The 13542-nt window shown below is 39.7% G+C and overlaps 1 protein-coding gene across 1 annotated transcript; it reads right to left on the bottom strand.

Moving 5' to 3' along the window:
* Positions 1 to 1079: 1079 nt before the first annotated feature.
* Positions 1080 to 12796, bottom strand: cacng1b (calcium channel, voltage-dependent, gamma subunit 1b). The gene is made up of 4 exons (XM_033971484.2): positions 12437 to 12796; positions 5113 to 5187; positions 4035 to 4172; positions 1080 to 2950 (listed from the first exon to the last, which is right to left on the bottom strand). Exons 1-4 carry the CDS (start codon positions 12675 to 12677, stop codon positions 2718 to 2720), a joined length of 687 nt encoding a protein of 228 aa, XP_033827375.1. The 5' UTR covers positions 12678 to 12796; the 3' UTR covers positions 1080 to 2717.
* Between the last annotated feature and the right edge of the window lie 746 nt (positions 12797 to 13542).

The raw sequence follows: 13542 nt of genomic DNA, 5'->3' as shown, positions 1-13542 counted from the left end.
GATAAATAAGTTTAATAATGCCAAGATTTGGAATATTGTAAAGCAATAGTATCTCCATGGCGACAAGCAGGTGACGGACCTATTCATGGATCCTGTTCACATAAAAGACAGAAAAGGACAGGAGAGGGGCAGACAATATAAACTGTGAAATACACTGCCTGGCCCAAAAAAAAGTTGCCACCTTGATTTAACTAAGCAAATAAGTTGTGGTTGCTGCAGTTGGTCAGGTCTAGGTTCAGTCTGTGCTTAAAGAATGAGGTCAGCTGACCTCTGAATATACTGAATGACCAGGTTATTCCATCAATGGATTTTCTCTTCCCTGATGGCACGGGCATATTCCAAGATGACAATGCCAGGGTTCATCGGGCTCAAATAGTGAAAGAGTGGTTCAGGAGCATGAGACATCATTTTCACACATGGATTGTCCACCACAGAGTCCAGACCTTAACCCCATTGAGAATCTTTGGGATGTGCTGGAGAAGGCTTTGTGCAGCGTCAGACTCGACCATCATCAATGCAAGATCTTGGTGAAAAATGTATGCAACACTGGATGGAAATAAATCTTGTGACATTGCAGAAGTTTATCGAGACAATGCCACAGCGAATGTGCGCCGTAATCAAAGCTAAAGGTGGAACAACCAAGTATTAGAGAGTGTGACATTTTTTTGGTGTTGACTTTTTTTTGGCCAGGCAGTGTATGTCAGGATGTCATCATTTTACAAACGGTAAATCAGTTATTACATTTACTTATTTAGACAATAGCAAACAGGCTGGTAAGAGTTAGAAAAAGGTGTGTGCTTTGGCCATGAATAATTTGTGGAGCCGCATGCATCTCTTCCACTCACTTTGACCCCTCCCGCCCCAAACACTCGCACACAACACTAGCCTTCTCCTTGTGTCAGGTCTCCAGAGTGTTCCAATAGCTTTGTCTCTCAATTGAACCACATTTTCTGCTTGAGAGCATCTCACCAGGGTGACTTTGTGTGAGCAATGACACAGGGATAAAGCTGGGAGTTCAATTTCCATTTTTGTTCAGTGATACCTTCAGATCATCCGTGGGCAAAATCACAACACAGTATGACTTTTGATTGTTTATTTTCAAGAAGAAACAGTGAAAATACTTTATGCATTCAGCTTCTCAAAGCACCAATACATATAGCTGCATCATTATGGGTAAATAGTAACTAAAACCATTAAAATACAAAACTACAACTAAACTTTGCTGTTTAATAAAGGGATAGGATGTATGTCGAAAATATATTTATGTGTCTGTAAAACCCTATGTTGAAACCGCTATTGCTGTTTCCAGTATAAAATTGTATAAAATTGGTACTCAAATGGACTGCTGACAAAAGTTTACATTCCTATTTACGTTGATGATCACAATGTTATGCCTGTTTGGTGTAAAGCCATTAAATAAAAGCATTGGGTTTTAAGCAAATATTTAACTATTCTATATAAAGCTCTTCAACTGTTTGTGAATCTTATCTTAAACATTTACTGACTCTGGCATGAAGTATAGTCGCGGGGTCCAGTGGCCATTATGCATAGTATTATGGACTGGGACACTGGCTGTTGAACACTGACCTAAAATCAATGGCAGATCCCAACCAGCAGGGAGTATGGGACCAGTTGGGCCTCTCCAGACGATCAATGTTCTCATTGATCTGTAGCATCCTGGGGGACAGGAGGACAGTGGCATTAGCGTGATTCATGTCTTCACTCAGAGCTGACTGAGGACTTAATAGAGCTCTGTTTTCCTCTGGCAGGTTTAGCAGAGGGGGGTTGTAACTGCCTACATTTACAACCTTAAATTACCTTAAGTAAACATACTCTTACATTTACTACTAAGCAAAACATTCACTAAATGGAACAGAACAGGCAGTGCAGTTCTATAAACACTAAGGCTCACCAATAAACAGCTAATTTATCGCAAATACATCCAGTTTGATTTTATACATAACCACTTATAAAACTGCATTACCAATCATTATATATTTCAGCTGTGTAGAAAAAATCAAAATATTTCTAATAAAAATGCAAATCCTGACGCTCTGTAAGCTTTCTGTCAGTCAGTGTCTAAAAATCATTCCATTGATTCCGAGTTCTCCCATAAGTGACCTCTCAACAGTGTGACACTCGATCATAACAGCATTTAACTCACATTGCCTTTAAAGGGGACATATTTTGCTTTTTTAAAAATTATAGAAATGGCACAGTTTACGTCCTGTTTTAATAATCATAACTAAGTCCAAGGATGTGAGTGGGAGTAGGGGGTAGGTGAAAACAAAGATTTTCTAAGCGCTCAAGTTTCAAATGCAGGACAATCAATCAAACATGCATGAACCCATCAAAATACAGCTTTGAGTAATGATGAGGGAAAAACATTAAAGCCTGGTGATGAGTTCATAAAAGTTGATTTTGTGTAGTATGCTTCCTTTAACTGATACACCGTGTACACAAAGTAGTCTATATATTCTAAATTGGACAAACTTTACCGCTTTTTTCTTGTTTTACTAAAAAGAAAGCCTCTAATACATTATTTCTGATTACACTGTAAAGCATGGTTAAAGGGATAGAAACACTAGCATTAGATTGTAAAAGAAAAAAAAAAACTTTCTTTCCTCTACTTTCTTCAATTTTCAAACTTGCAGCTGTACATTCTGTATGAAAATCAAATATTAAAGGGCTGTATTTTACTCTTCAGTTGTAATTGTTCAGTCTAGCACCTCCGGCTCAGCATCCATGCAGGTCTCCCAGGGATTGCGGGGCATGTGAGGCATAGAGATTACCAGCAGGGTGGCGCCACTGAGGATGAGGAGCGTGAAGGCGGCGCAGGCACAGGTGAAGGACCACGAGTAGTAGTATTCAATCCAGATGGTCTCGTCACTGGCAATCATTCTCTTGACAGACTGGCGCATCACCTCCACTGAAATGATGATGCACAGGCCTGTGAAGGAAAACAGCTGTGAGGTGAGAGGTGCCATCACAACTGATTCAAAACACATACCGCCACGATGGACATGTCAAAGCTCTAGGTTATATTTTTACATTGCCTCAAACTAAGGTACTTCCGTAGGTGATTAGTGTTTTTGAGTGACTATTAAAGTGTGGGAGTTGATTGGCGGGTCTTGCATTTACTTCATTAATTATTAGGTAAGTGTAGTCCAAACTGGCAAGGGCTAGTGTTTTGCTTTCCTGGTTTTGGTGATGGGAATAATGACTCAAGTTGTGGCAGAGATGTTTCAATTCATTGCAAATGGTCAATCTCTGTTTTACATGATTAAAATAATAATAAATATTTCTATTTGCTTTATTTTTGTACTTTCAGTGAATACTATGGAAAACTAATAATAACTAATAATGTGAAAAATAAGCATACAGGGGCGACAATGGCTAAGTGGGGGTGACTGTAGCTCAGTTGGTACAAAGGTTGGCGGTTCGAATCCTGCTCTCAACATAAAACTTCATTGGTAGAATGGTCAAATCCACTGACCCACAGGTTGGCAGTGTGTTTCCAGCTGCTATAGAAGAATACTGTTGTTGTGTTCTTGGCAAGACCCTCTTTGCCCCAGTGTATGTGTACACTGTTGTATGAATGTGTGTTTGAATGGATGAGTGGTTCCTAGTTGTAAAGTGCTTTGAGTCCCTTGAAGGTGGAAAAGCAAAAGCAAATATGAAAATGTGACCATTGACCATATTTATATTATCGTATAAAGAAATTGCTAATACTATTTTTATGTTATACCTTCAAATACCTGCATTATATTTTTGTCAATATATTATTTTCTTCACATTTAAATCTTGCTGTCTTCAAACTAAACTTTGTGAACTCCTTCAGAGAGGTCACAGCCATCACATCTCATTTACAGATCCTGAAATCATCTATCAGCCCTTGCCACCTTCAAATGAGGAGTGAAAAATCATCTTTGTCATGTCTTAAATGAACAGGTACCATCCCGTGTGTGTATGACCATCACACGCTATTAGTTACACCGAGAGGCCAGAGACACCCTGTGCTGCATGAGTTTGACCTGCAAAAGCAAAGAACATCCCAGCAGGCCTCAGCAGGTAGTCCCGGCCCTTCCCAAATGAGAAGACCACACAGAGCGTGCCCAGGATCATGAAGAACAGGCTGAAGATGGCAATGGCTGCAGCAGAGATATTGTACTCTGAGAAGAAAGAGAAAAGGAGGCTATAAAATGTTTTGTAAAAGTATACCTGTGACTAAGTTAAACTAAACTAGTCTCTAGGCACAGATATTGGAATTGAAAAAGATACGGTTAAATTTGCAGTGGTTCTCTGGCTCTCTGAAATGTATGTCTTCCTCTTTATGAGTGATTAAAAAATATTGTATTTTACAAACTAAATGATGTATGATCAGTGTTAGTGTTAGTGATCAGTGTTGATGCTCATTCTATTTGAAGAATACATTAATTTTAAAAACTATGAAGATGTCCAAAATGAGCATCATGGAACAGACTAAAATGGCTGCTGGAAAAAGCTAATACTCTGGGAGAGATAGAGCAAGACAAAGTATTGAGACAACAGTGAGTGGGAAGCGACATATGGAGGGCGGCATTACCGCTTACACATAATTGTTTCAAAATTGCACACAGGCAAGTTATGACACAGATAATTAGCCCTTTAATTAGCCTCACTTAAAAAACAACAGTCATTTATCCAGACTGGCAATAATGCTGCAGCTCACATCATCTCTCTGAGTCTGCCCACCTCCATATTGTTGAGCTGAGCAGATTAAGAGGATGTGATCTGCCATAGTGTTCAAACGCTCACACTGTGAATGAAATGACTCTGACTGGGCTCTGTTTCTTTTCATATCTGAGGTGGAGGGATAACGCCAGGTGGAGGATCAGCACTCACAGACATACAGCAGTGCTATGGCCCCTCTGTGATCAATGAAATATTTGCTATTTTGTCATTATTTTCTATTGAGTGTATAAATCCTTGTATCCTCCTTCTGTCTGATAAGTGTATGGTGAAGTAGGAGTTTCAAATATGTTGTTTTTGTATGTGACTGGACATTGGGATGATTGCGTTTATTTCCTTATCAGACAGACAGTTCCAAGGGAAATGTGAGATGGCACCCACCTTTCTGCGTCTTTACTTCAAAAACTTCAGCCTCTTCCCCCGACGTGAAGTGTTTAAAATAAGAGCAGTTTTTTACTGAAAGTGGGACAGAGAGAAGAGTCACAAAAATGCACAGTATTGGTGAATTTATTATTTGATAATCAGTTATGATTTTTTTAACACAATGATGTTGCCTCTGCTGCTCCCTCTGTTAGCCTTTATTTTAGTGACTAATATAAAGTGGGTGTTGATTGGCAGGTTTCATCAGGGCTGTAATTGGGTCTCCTGTTTTGGAATGAGTACACGTTAAATAACACACTGCCAAATAACTACTGAATACATTTAAAGTATTAGAGAATCTATTTAAATAATTTCATTAATTTTGAGTAAAAAGGATTTATTTGGAAAACAACAGGAGATTCAACATGCACAGTAAATACACTATCTTTGTCTGGAATGCTCCAGTATGGCATTAAATGTATCCACCTGGTATTAATTTGCTGCTGGTGTTTTGTTGTTCAGAATAATCTTGAAAAACATGCATTCTTGCAGTGAGAAAGTCACCTATCCACAGACCTGATCTGTAACTTTGCCTGGTGGTGCTACCGTTGTTTGTCTCTGAGAAGATAGCTAAGTTTAAGAATAAGGCACATTTCGTTTTACCTGTGGTGAAATTTGTCTTCTGCAATTGAACCATCTTTCAATAGCACAGGGACAACCTAAATTTAACACCATGCTTTGGACCTTCTGTACCACAAAAGTAACATTTTGCAACTTTAAAAGAACACAACATTTCACAACATTGAGGCCCCAAAAGAATATGGCACTAACAGGCTAATCTGCGTCCATTCCCGTGTGACTGTTATACTCATAAGACTTGAGCACTTCTGAATCGGCTGCACTCTGTTTGCCGTCTGCATGTTTACTTCCCCAAACCATTTCACACCTCCTGCTACAGCAAAAATAGCCTCACTGTGTTTCCCTGTTTTTCTGTCCCCAAATGTCACTCCTTTGACCGCAATCTGTAGCGTCAAAGAGCACCATTGCCCTCTGCAGTCATTTCTGGAGCATCAATATATCCATCTATATTTGTTTCAACCGCTAAGTGTTGAGGATGACATTAAAGGCCAGGCCACAGTCGCCTTTTCCACTGGCATTTCAGGTTGAGATTAAACCCATAAAGCAGACAGGTGCACTCAGTGTCCACATAGGAACACTCAGTGTGTTGAAATAGAGTGGGTATGTGTGGGTATACATGACATTGTGAGGACTGTATAAAGTTGTTTGGGAGCTTGGGACCAAAAACCAGGCTGCCATTAGGTCGATCCTTCAAAGTTGGATCAACATCATTGTTTAAATTTAAAGTTATGGATTTAGGTTAAGTTGTGTGTGTGTGTGTGTGTGTGTGTGTGTGCGTGTGTGTGTGTGGGTGGGGTGTGGGGGTGTGTGTGGGGGGGGGTGTGTGTGTGTGTGCGTACGTACGTGCGTGTGTGTGTGTTCGGGAGAGCGAGAGTCACACAGGAGCTATTTGTTAGGATGGATGAGAAGGAATCACTAAAGAGGTAACCTAGCAACAGGCTGCTGGAGGTCCTAGCTGGTCCTGTGTGTTTACCCATGGAAAAGACATAACATACCAGCTGCATGCATAATTGTATCGGTCTGCAACTGTGGACAATACAGACACACAAAAAAGTTGTGTCAAAAGTTGTGTAGTAATAAAAAATGGTTGTGAAGAAAACACAAAGTTTTGACACTTAAACCAAAACTGTGACTGTAAACTGTAAACTCTAAATTGTCATTATCTGTCAACTTTTTTTTCTGTCTTTATCTTCTGCTTACCCTGCATTAAAATAGAATCCAATGTTTAAGATTTCTCACTAAGATTTTTTTTTTTTCTTTAGGAAAAATACTTACCGACTTGATGTATGTTCTAGTCCTCTCTCATAAAAGGTGCACTATGTATCATTTCTAGAGGATCTACCACTTGCTTGTGTCCATAGAGATGTTATTGCTTTGCCTAGAATATTCTACAGTATAGCATTATCCCAAACTAGGGCTGCACAATATGGCTTATTCTTGTGATGATCAGATTTGATCAAATCTGATAAAATCACCATATTGTGATTCTCTGCTTTTCTGTTTATTGCAGCTCTATAGTCAAAAACAAACACTTTTCCCCACCCACTCCTCCTATCGGTCAGCCTCAGCAATGCTCTGTTAGAAAAAAGCAGAAAAAAACTAAAACTGAAATCATGATGTAAGACATTCATGATATGATTGTTTTCAGCCTAAACCCAAGGAGATGAGCAAGTAATGTCATTATCTGAGGTATTTTTGAGCAATAAAATCACCTGTAATAGAATAAAGGCAAGATTGATGAATTTAATGCGAATACAGGCAAAGCAGTAACATCTCCATGGATGCAAGCAGTTGGCAGACACATCAGAAAAGTTACATCTTCAAGTTACATCTTCAAGTGTACTAAGAATCTGACTGGTAATAGACTTGATTTTTTCAATAATTTGTCTTCCTTAATATTAAGTCAGTTGCTGTTGCACCAAAAATCTGAGCAAAACCTCTCACCCACACACAACACAAAGTTTTATAACATTAACAGCAGCAGATGAAAATGCCAAAAGGTGCGAGACAACTTGGCTTGATACTGTTGACATGTTATGTAATAGAAAGTGGAGTATTGTTGCCGGAAACGCATCTGTTTTCATATTTCACACAAGACTGCTTCATCTAGTGCCTGTGAAATTTCAACAAGATGCCATAAAGAAAGCTCACCAAGCTTGCCAGCACTTACAACAAATGCATTCAGAAATAATTGTTTTTTAGCTGGCTGCATTTGCTGTTTTGTTCTTGTACACACAGACCACGTTGTGGGTCAGTGAAAGAATAATAGGACAAAAATTAGGACAAAGGCTGCGGACAAACACAAACTGATGGTTTATGCAATGTAGTCACTCATGCTATAAAAGTGCACCATGTAACTTTTGATGCTCGTCTCCATGGGGATGTTATTGCTTTGAGTAGAATAGCTTTAAACGTATGCACGCCAATTTACAAGGAATTTTTGATGAATAAAAGCTGTAAAGACCAAGCAGCTATTGCAGAAAAGAGTCATCATGTTAATTTCTTCAGTGTGAAGGGTCCAGTTACTCCTGAGTAAAACAGAACAACATATGCACTCAAAGGCACTATTCTGGGTGTTTATTTTCCTTCACAGACAGCTCTGTGCAATCCATAAACCCATGTAGTGATTCTTTTAACAGCACTCATGCTGTTATGTGTCAGGGCTCATTTCAAAAGTCGATGTATTTTTGCCATCATTTCACGAGCCCTTCACAGACACACTCTAATCACATGCATGGAAACAAGGTGTGTAGCACTCTGCTCCCCCTCTGTTTAGAAAAAATGCAAATGTGTGTTATTAATTCCAATCACCGCTGCCTGCCTGGGTATAATGTTCATCAAGGAGGTAATCTCTACAACGCACCGCAAATCAACTTGGGGAGCTTTAAAACTCCACTGTGCTGCGCTCCTGTGTTTAATATGCAACCTACGGCCCATATTAAGCTGGGAGTTATGTACAACGGTGCCTGATATCGGGGGATCATAACCATTTTGTGGACACTAAATAAAGGTTTCAATAGGGTTCTGATTCTTGTTGCAGCAGTTCATCTTCTTTTAGAGTTGTAGCCTAAATCTGCAGTGGAAGTTCACTTCCTTTTGACTAATTCTGCAAACATAACTGTAATTCTGAGATGAAGATGATTGAAGTAATTGTAATACAGCAATAACTTCTTAAACTAGGAATCAGTGATGCTTGCAAAATTACAGAGAAAAAAGTAACAACTGTTTGCTAAAGTGCTTTTAGCAATTCACATAATTTGATCTTTAAGGTAGTAAGTGGACTAATGTATAAATTGGGTACAGTAGGTTTGTGTTATCATATAATTCATCCGATATACATCTGCAATGTGCTATGTGAGATAATGAGTCATCATAAATTATTAATAAGGTGTTGCTTATGAGTCATTATCAGAACATGGATTTATTAACTGCATTTACTTTGATTTACTTGATTTGCTTATGTTGCTGAAGCTTGCCCCAAACTCAATGTTCAGTGAGCCACTAGGCAAACAGTGGCTGGTGCCGTACTCACAGAACAACCACGTTCAACTGGACGACCAATCTGCTCCCATCCCCCAAAGAGTCCCCCATGGTTCATTTCTCTGCCCTCTCTTCTTCATATGTGTTCGTGTTGTACCCTTATTCATTCCACCCTCACTACCAGCATATTCACCTGCATACTTCTATTAACTATGGTTACATCTGTTTCTAAGTTAATAACAATACAAAAAAAAATTACATTATAATAAAAATATAAAGCCACAGGCGATATTAAAGACCTCCACCCTCTAGTGTAACCATAAATTGTAATTGCCAGTAATTCCCGGGTAGCTTTGATTTCTCTAGTGATTCCCAGGCTATTCCCAGGTAATTCCTTCTATACAATAATTACCCACAAATCACTGAGAATTGTTGTCTCCAGAGAGGGCCGGGACCTCCAATGCAGCTTGGGGATTTATTGTGTTATTAGTATTCACTTTACTCATTTTTCCATATAGAGCAATAGCTACTAAGAGGTAGATATTTCTTGACAGTTAAAAGCTCAATAAAGCCATGAGCACTCATCTGAACACCTCTGGCAGCATCTGTCATCCCTTTTCACTTCGGTCCATGTGTTAAGGCGTATTAGAGAGACAGTTTGGCTGATACAAGACACCGTTTTACTGCTCCTGTCAAACTGTCTGGTACTGCAGTATTCATTACACTAGGGACTAGTCTGCAGAAATAAGCTGTCGTCTTACATTGACAAGATATGCCAAACCTCTAGTCTTTTCTGACCTAAAAAGGCTACGCACTAACAGGCACAACATTATGACGACTGTAGGGGACTGAAACCTACCCTGTCATCTGTCATCAATGGTTTGAGCTTGTACACCATTGGCCTTCATCATGCAAGGGCTTGTCTGATGCCTTGAATTCGAGGAGCAATTTCCTATGAAACGTACATTAATGGTACTGTCAAACAGATATTGTAATAAAGTGAATGGTAGTATTGCTTTGCCTGACTGAGATCTGCAGTTGTAGTGCAGGGGTAAATGTGTATTAATGGAGTTTGTATGCAGTTTTAAATCATCAAAGCAGTCAGTTCATAATTATTTGTGTTTGTGTTTTGTTTTGTTTTTTGTTTTGTTTTTTTTACAATGAAAGAGAATCCATGCTCAAATCGTATAAGCATCCTTTCAATGCTTCAAGTACATTGCATCATTCATTCACTCTTCAGTCTCCACACACTTGATGGTGGTGGAATAATCCTGTACCCACAACTGCCCTGGGGTCACTAACCCCAAACCTCACCATATTTATACTTATCCTGCCTACAGACCAGTTAACAAGAGTACTATGAACATCCCTGGCTCACAGCACCTCATACATCTTTTCCATCTTGTTCTATTCTGTCCCTGTGGAGTCTCCCAGGTGTACTCCTAACTCCTGTGCTCAAGCAGGAAGCCACACTTCATTAAGGCCTGTACTGATCCTGAAGCAGAGCCGCCCGAGGCCAAGTCAATGATAGAGTCAGAATCAAAATGGGAGAGTTAGGCTGCCGGGCACGCACACACACACAACCACACACACCAGCCACAGGGCAGAGAGGCTGAGAGCTACGGGCAGACGCTGTTCACAGACCGGAGGTAGTTACAGCTACAAGGCCATTTCAGAGAGACACCTCAGATTACTAAAATTTTTGTTGTAATTTGTGCAGTTATACAAGCAGAGAGTTTAAATGTATGTTGACTGAAATACTGTTTTGAATGGTCTTTGTGATTGTCAACAGACTAATCCAACTCTACCTTTGTTATTCATGTTATGTATGTTACTGTATCATGAAAGTTCCATAGAAATGATCAGTGTCTCCAAAGGTCTTTGTTTTGAGATAAAAAAAAAAAAAAAAAAAAGAAGAAGAATTTTATTGCAGTAGACAATGGCAAAGTATTTGACACTGTATGCTTTATAGCAAGGTGGTTGTCTGTTTGTTTGAGTTAACATCTCTGGTCTCTTATAGAGCATGCAAAATTGATAAAGATAAACTGTACTATGCGGTCAATCCCACAAGAAATATTGTTGTCATCTGTGCAGACTAAACACACTTGACTGGATGACAGGTGCATAACCCAAGTGCAGCTTTGTGTGTTTATAACTGACAGACCAATAACACTATCCTTAAATGCAGGTAATATGCAATAGATAACATATTTCATATCACGTTTCATCTCAAGTATGAAATTTCTTTCTTGACTGTCTTTTCTTTGCTGTTTGATTAAAGATAATGTCAGTTTACCATGACACTGTGAAGAGATCCATTCAAGCTACATTCACTATAGTGTAGGTGCAAATACTGACAGCCGTTGCAACACTTCTTCTAGTGATTTGAGAGTTCAACCATCTCTGGGTGCTGATTTTTCATTTCGCTGGCCAAACACGACAAATGACGCATAACAGTGTAGTAGGGAGTACAGCGCTTGACTGGGGCAGTTTAATTGTCATGGTGTGTTTCCTTTGAAAAGATAATGATGGTACACTTGTCCATTTGTGCAGGGTTTGTGTAGTGTGGGTGGGCTCATGCCAACATATGTGCTGGCATGTGCCTCTGTGTGTGAAGACCAGCACAGATGGAGGACAACGGACCAACGATGATGAGGGAAGAGGAGACCGGCCAATGTTGTCGCTGCAAGACGACACTTCTGGCTTGGCCAATTCTCTATTTCCTTCTAAATTGTAATGCTTTGGTAATTATTATCACATACTTATAAGTATTTATAAACCTTACTCCATGACATTAATGGTAATGGAGGTATGTATTTCATCTTATGGATCAACATAAACCTCTCCAGAATTCTTTCATTCTACATCACATCCTTGAAAGTGTTCAGATGAGAGCAGAGCATAGCACCAGGCAGTCAAAGGGTGTCCATATTGTTTTTTGAATTTCTACAGAAAGGCTTTTTAGGAGGAAAATAATGGTTTAAATAATTGTACCACAGTAAATTAATTTTGAAAAGCCCTGCACCAAAGTCTTGAGGACTCCAGGGGTGCCATGAAGGATGGAAAATTTGAGTGCTTTAATATATATGTATTTTATTCTTTTTACCACTTTCTCTTTTTCCCCATGTCTGAGATCCTGGCATTAGTATCTGTATCAAAGCCCTAACAGCCCACTGAAATGAAGACAAACTGTATGAATGATCTTGAATGAAAAGCTTTTTCTTACCTCCAGGTAAGCTGATGGGGCCACAGCCTTTGCCCTGCGGGTCCTCTTGTACTATGTAGATACTCTTCTTACAGAGCCTCCAGAGGCCAAAGTGTGCAGCTTCACAGGTGGCATTGAGCTTCTCTACACGAGGGCTGAGCACTGCCCAGTGGTCCGTCACTACAGCAGCCAGCATGGACGACATGCCCACCACAATCACCACTGACGTGATCTTCACCTTGGTAGCCTGCTCCTCAAACATGTTGGTGTTTGTGAGATGGGCTGAGGTCACCGGACTCCAGAGGTGTCCTTCAGGAGAGTTGTTTTCACTACAGCACAGTGTCCCTGTGAGCTCTCCACCGCTCACTCCTTCGTCTTCTCTGCCTTGTGCCTATGCTCTGTAAAAAGGGGCCAGATAACATGGCCTAGTTTTCTCCTCCTCTCCCTCCTGAGTTGCCCTTGTGGAGCTGGAGCCATTTTGCACTTAAATGAATATATACTAAGAAGTGTTCTTGGACTTTTTCAGCTGCGACGTCAGTGTGACAATCTTTTTTGTGTGCAGTAATTTGTATTTTTATAGACATTTTTGTTCTCTCTGCCTGCCATGCATCATGGCAAAACCCCTTTCATTATTCCGTGTTTGGGCTAAAAGCAGCCAATCCAAAACCAATAATTTGATTATGCTTGTACAGAGTAGTTAAAACTACAAAGTCTGTGCAGTACAACAACTACTAATTGAAACCCCTGCTGTTACCAACCAGAGTTCACAAATTCTAAAATATTCCAATTGGCTGTAATGTGCTGGCAGCTCATTAGTTACTGTGCCAGGGGACTCCTGAGGGACACTTCCTTTATTAGATAATCACCTCAGAATGAGCCGGACTACTTATTGAGCCAATCAGCTTCTGAGATTTGAGAAACAGGTCCCACTTGATGCAGCAGATGATCCAGATTCAACACAATTAAAAAGACCTACCTATTCAACTGATCAATTAAAAAACACTTTCTTGACTGTTTACCATTTTTTGAAATGTTTAAACATCAGTATGAGTCTGTGAAAGTCAAAATGAAAGTAGTTGCTTTTTATAAACTGCCCTGCCCCACTGGAGACAGGACTGTGGCCCATT

Source organism: Periophthalmus magnuspinnatus, chromosome 8 (genome assembly GCF_009829125.3).
Source record: "Periophthalmus magnuspinnatus isolate fPerMag1 chromosome 8, fPerMag1.2.pri, whole genome shotgun sequence".
Taxonomy (NCBI): domain Eukaryota; kingdom Metazoa; phylum Chordata; class Actinopteri; order Gobiiformes; family Gobiidae; genus Periophthalmus; species Periophthalmus magnuspinnatus.
Note: the sequence above shows the minus strand (reverse complement) of the source record. Positions and strands in the feature narration are given on the sequence as shown.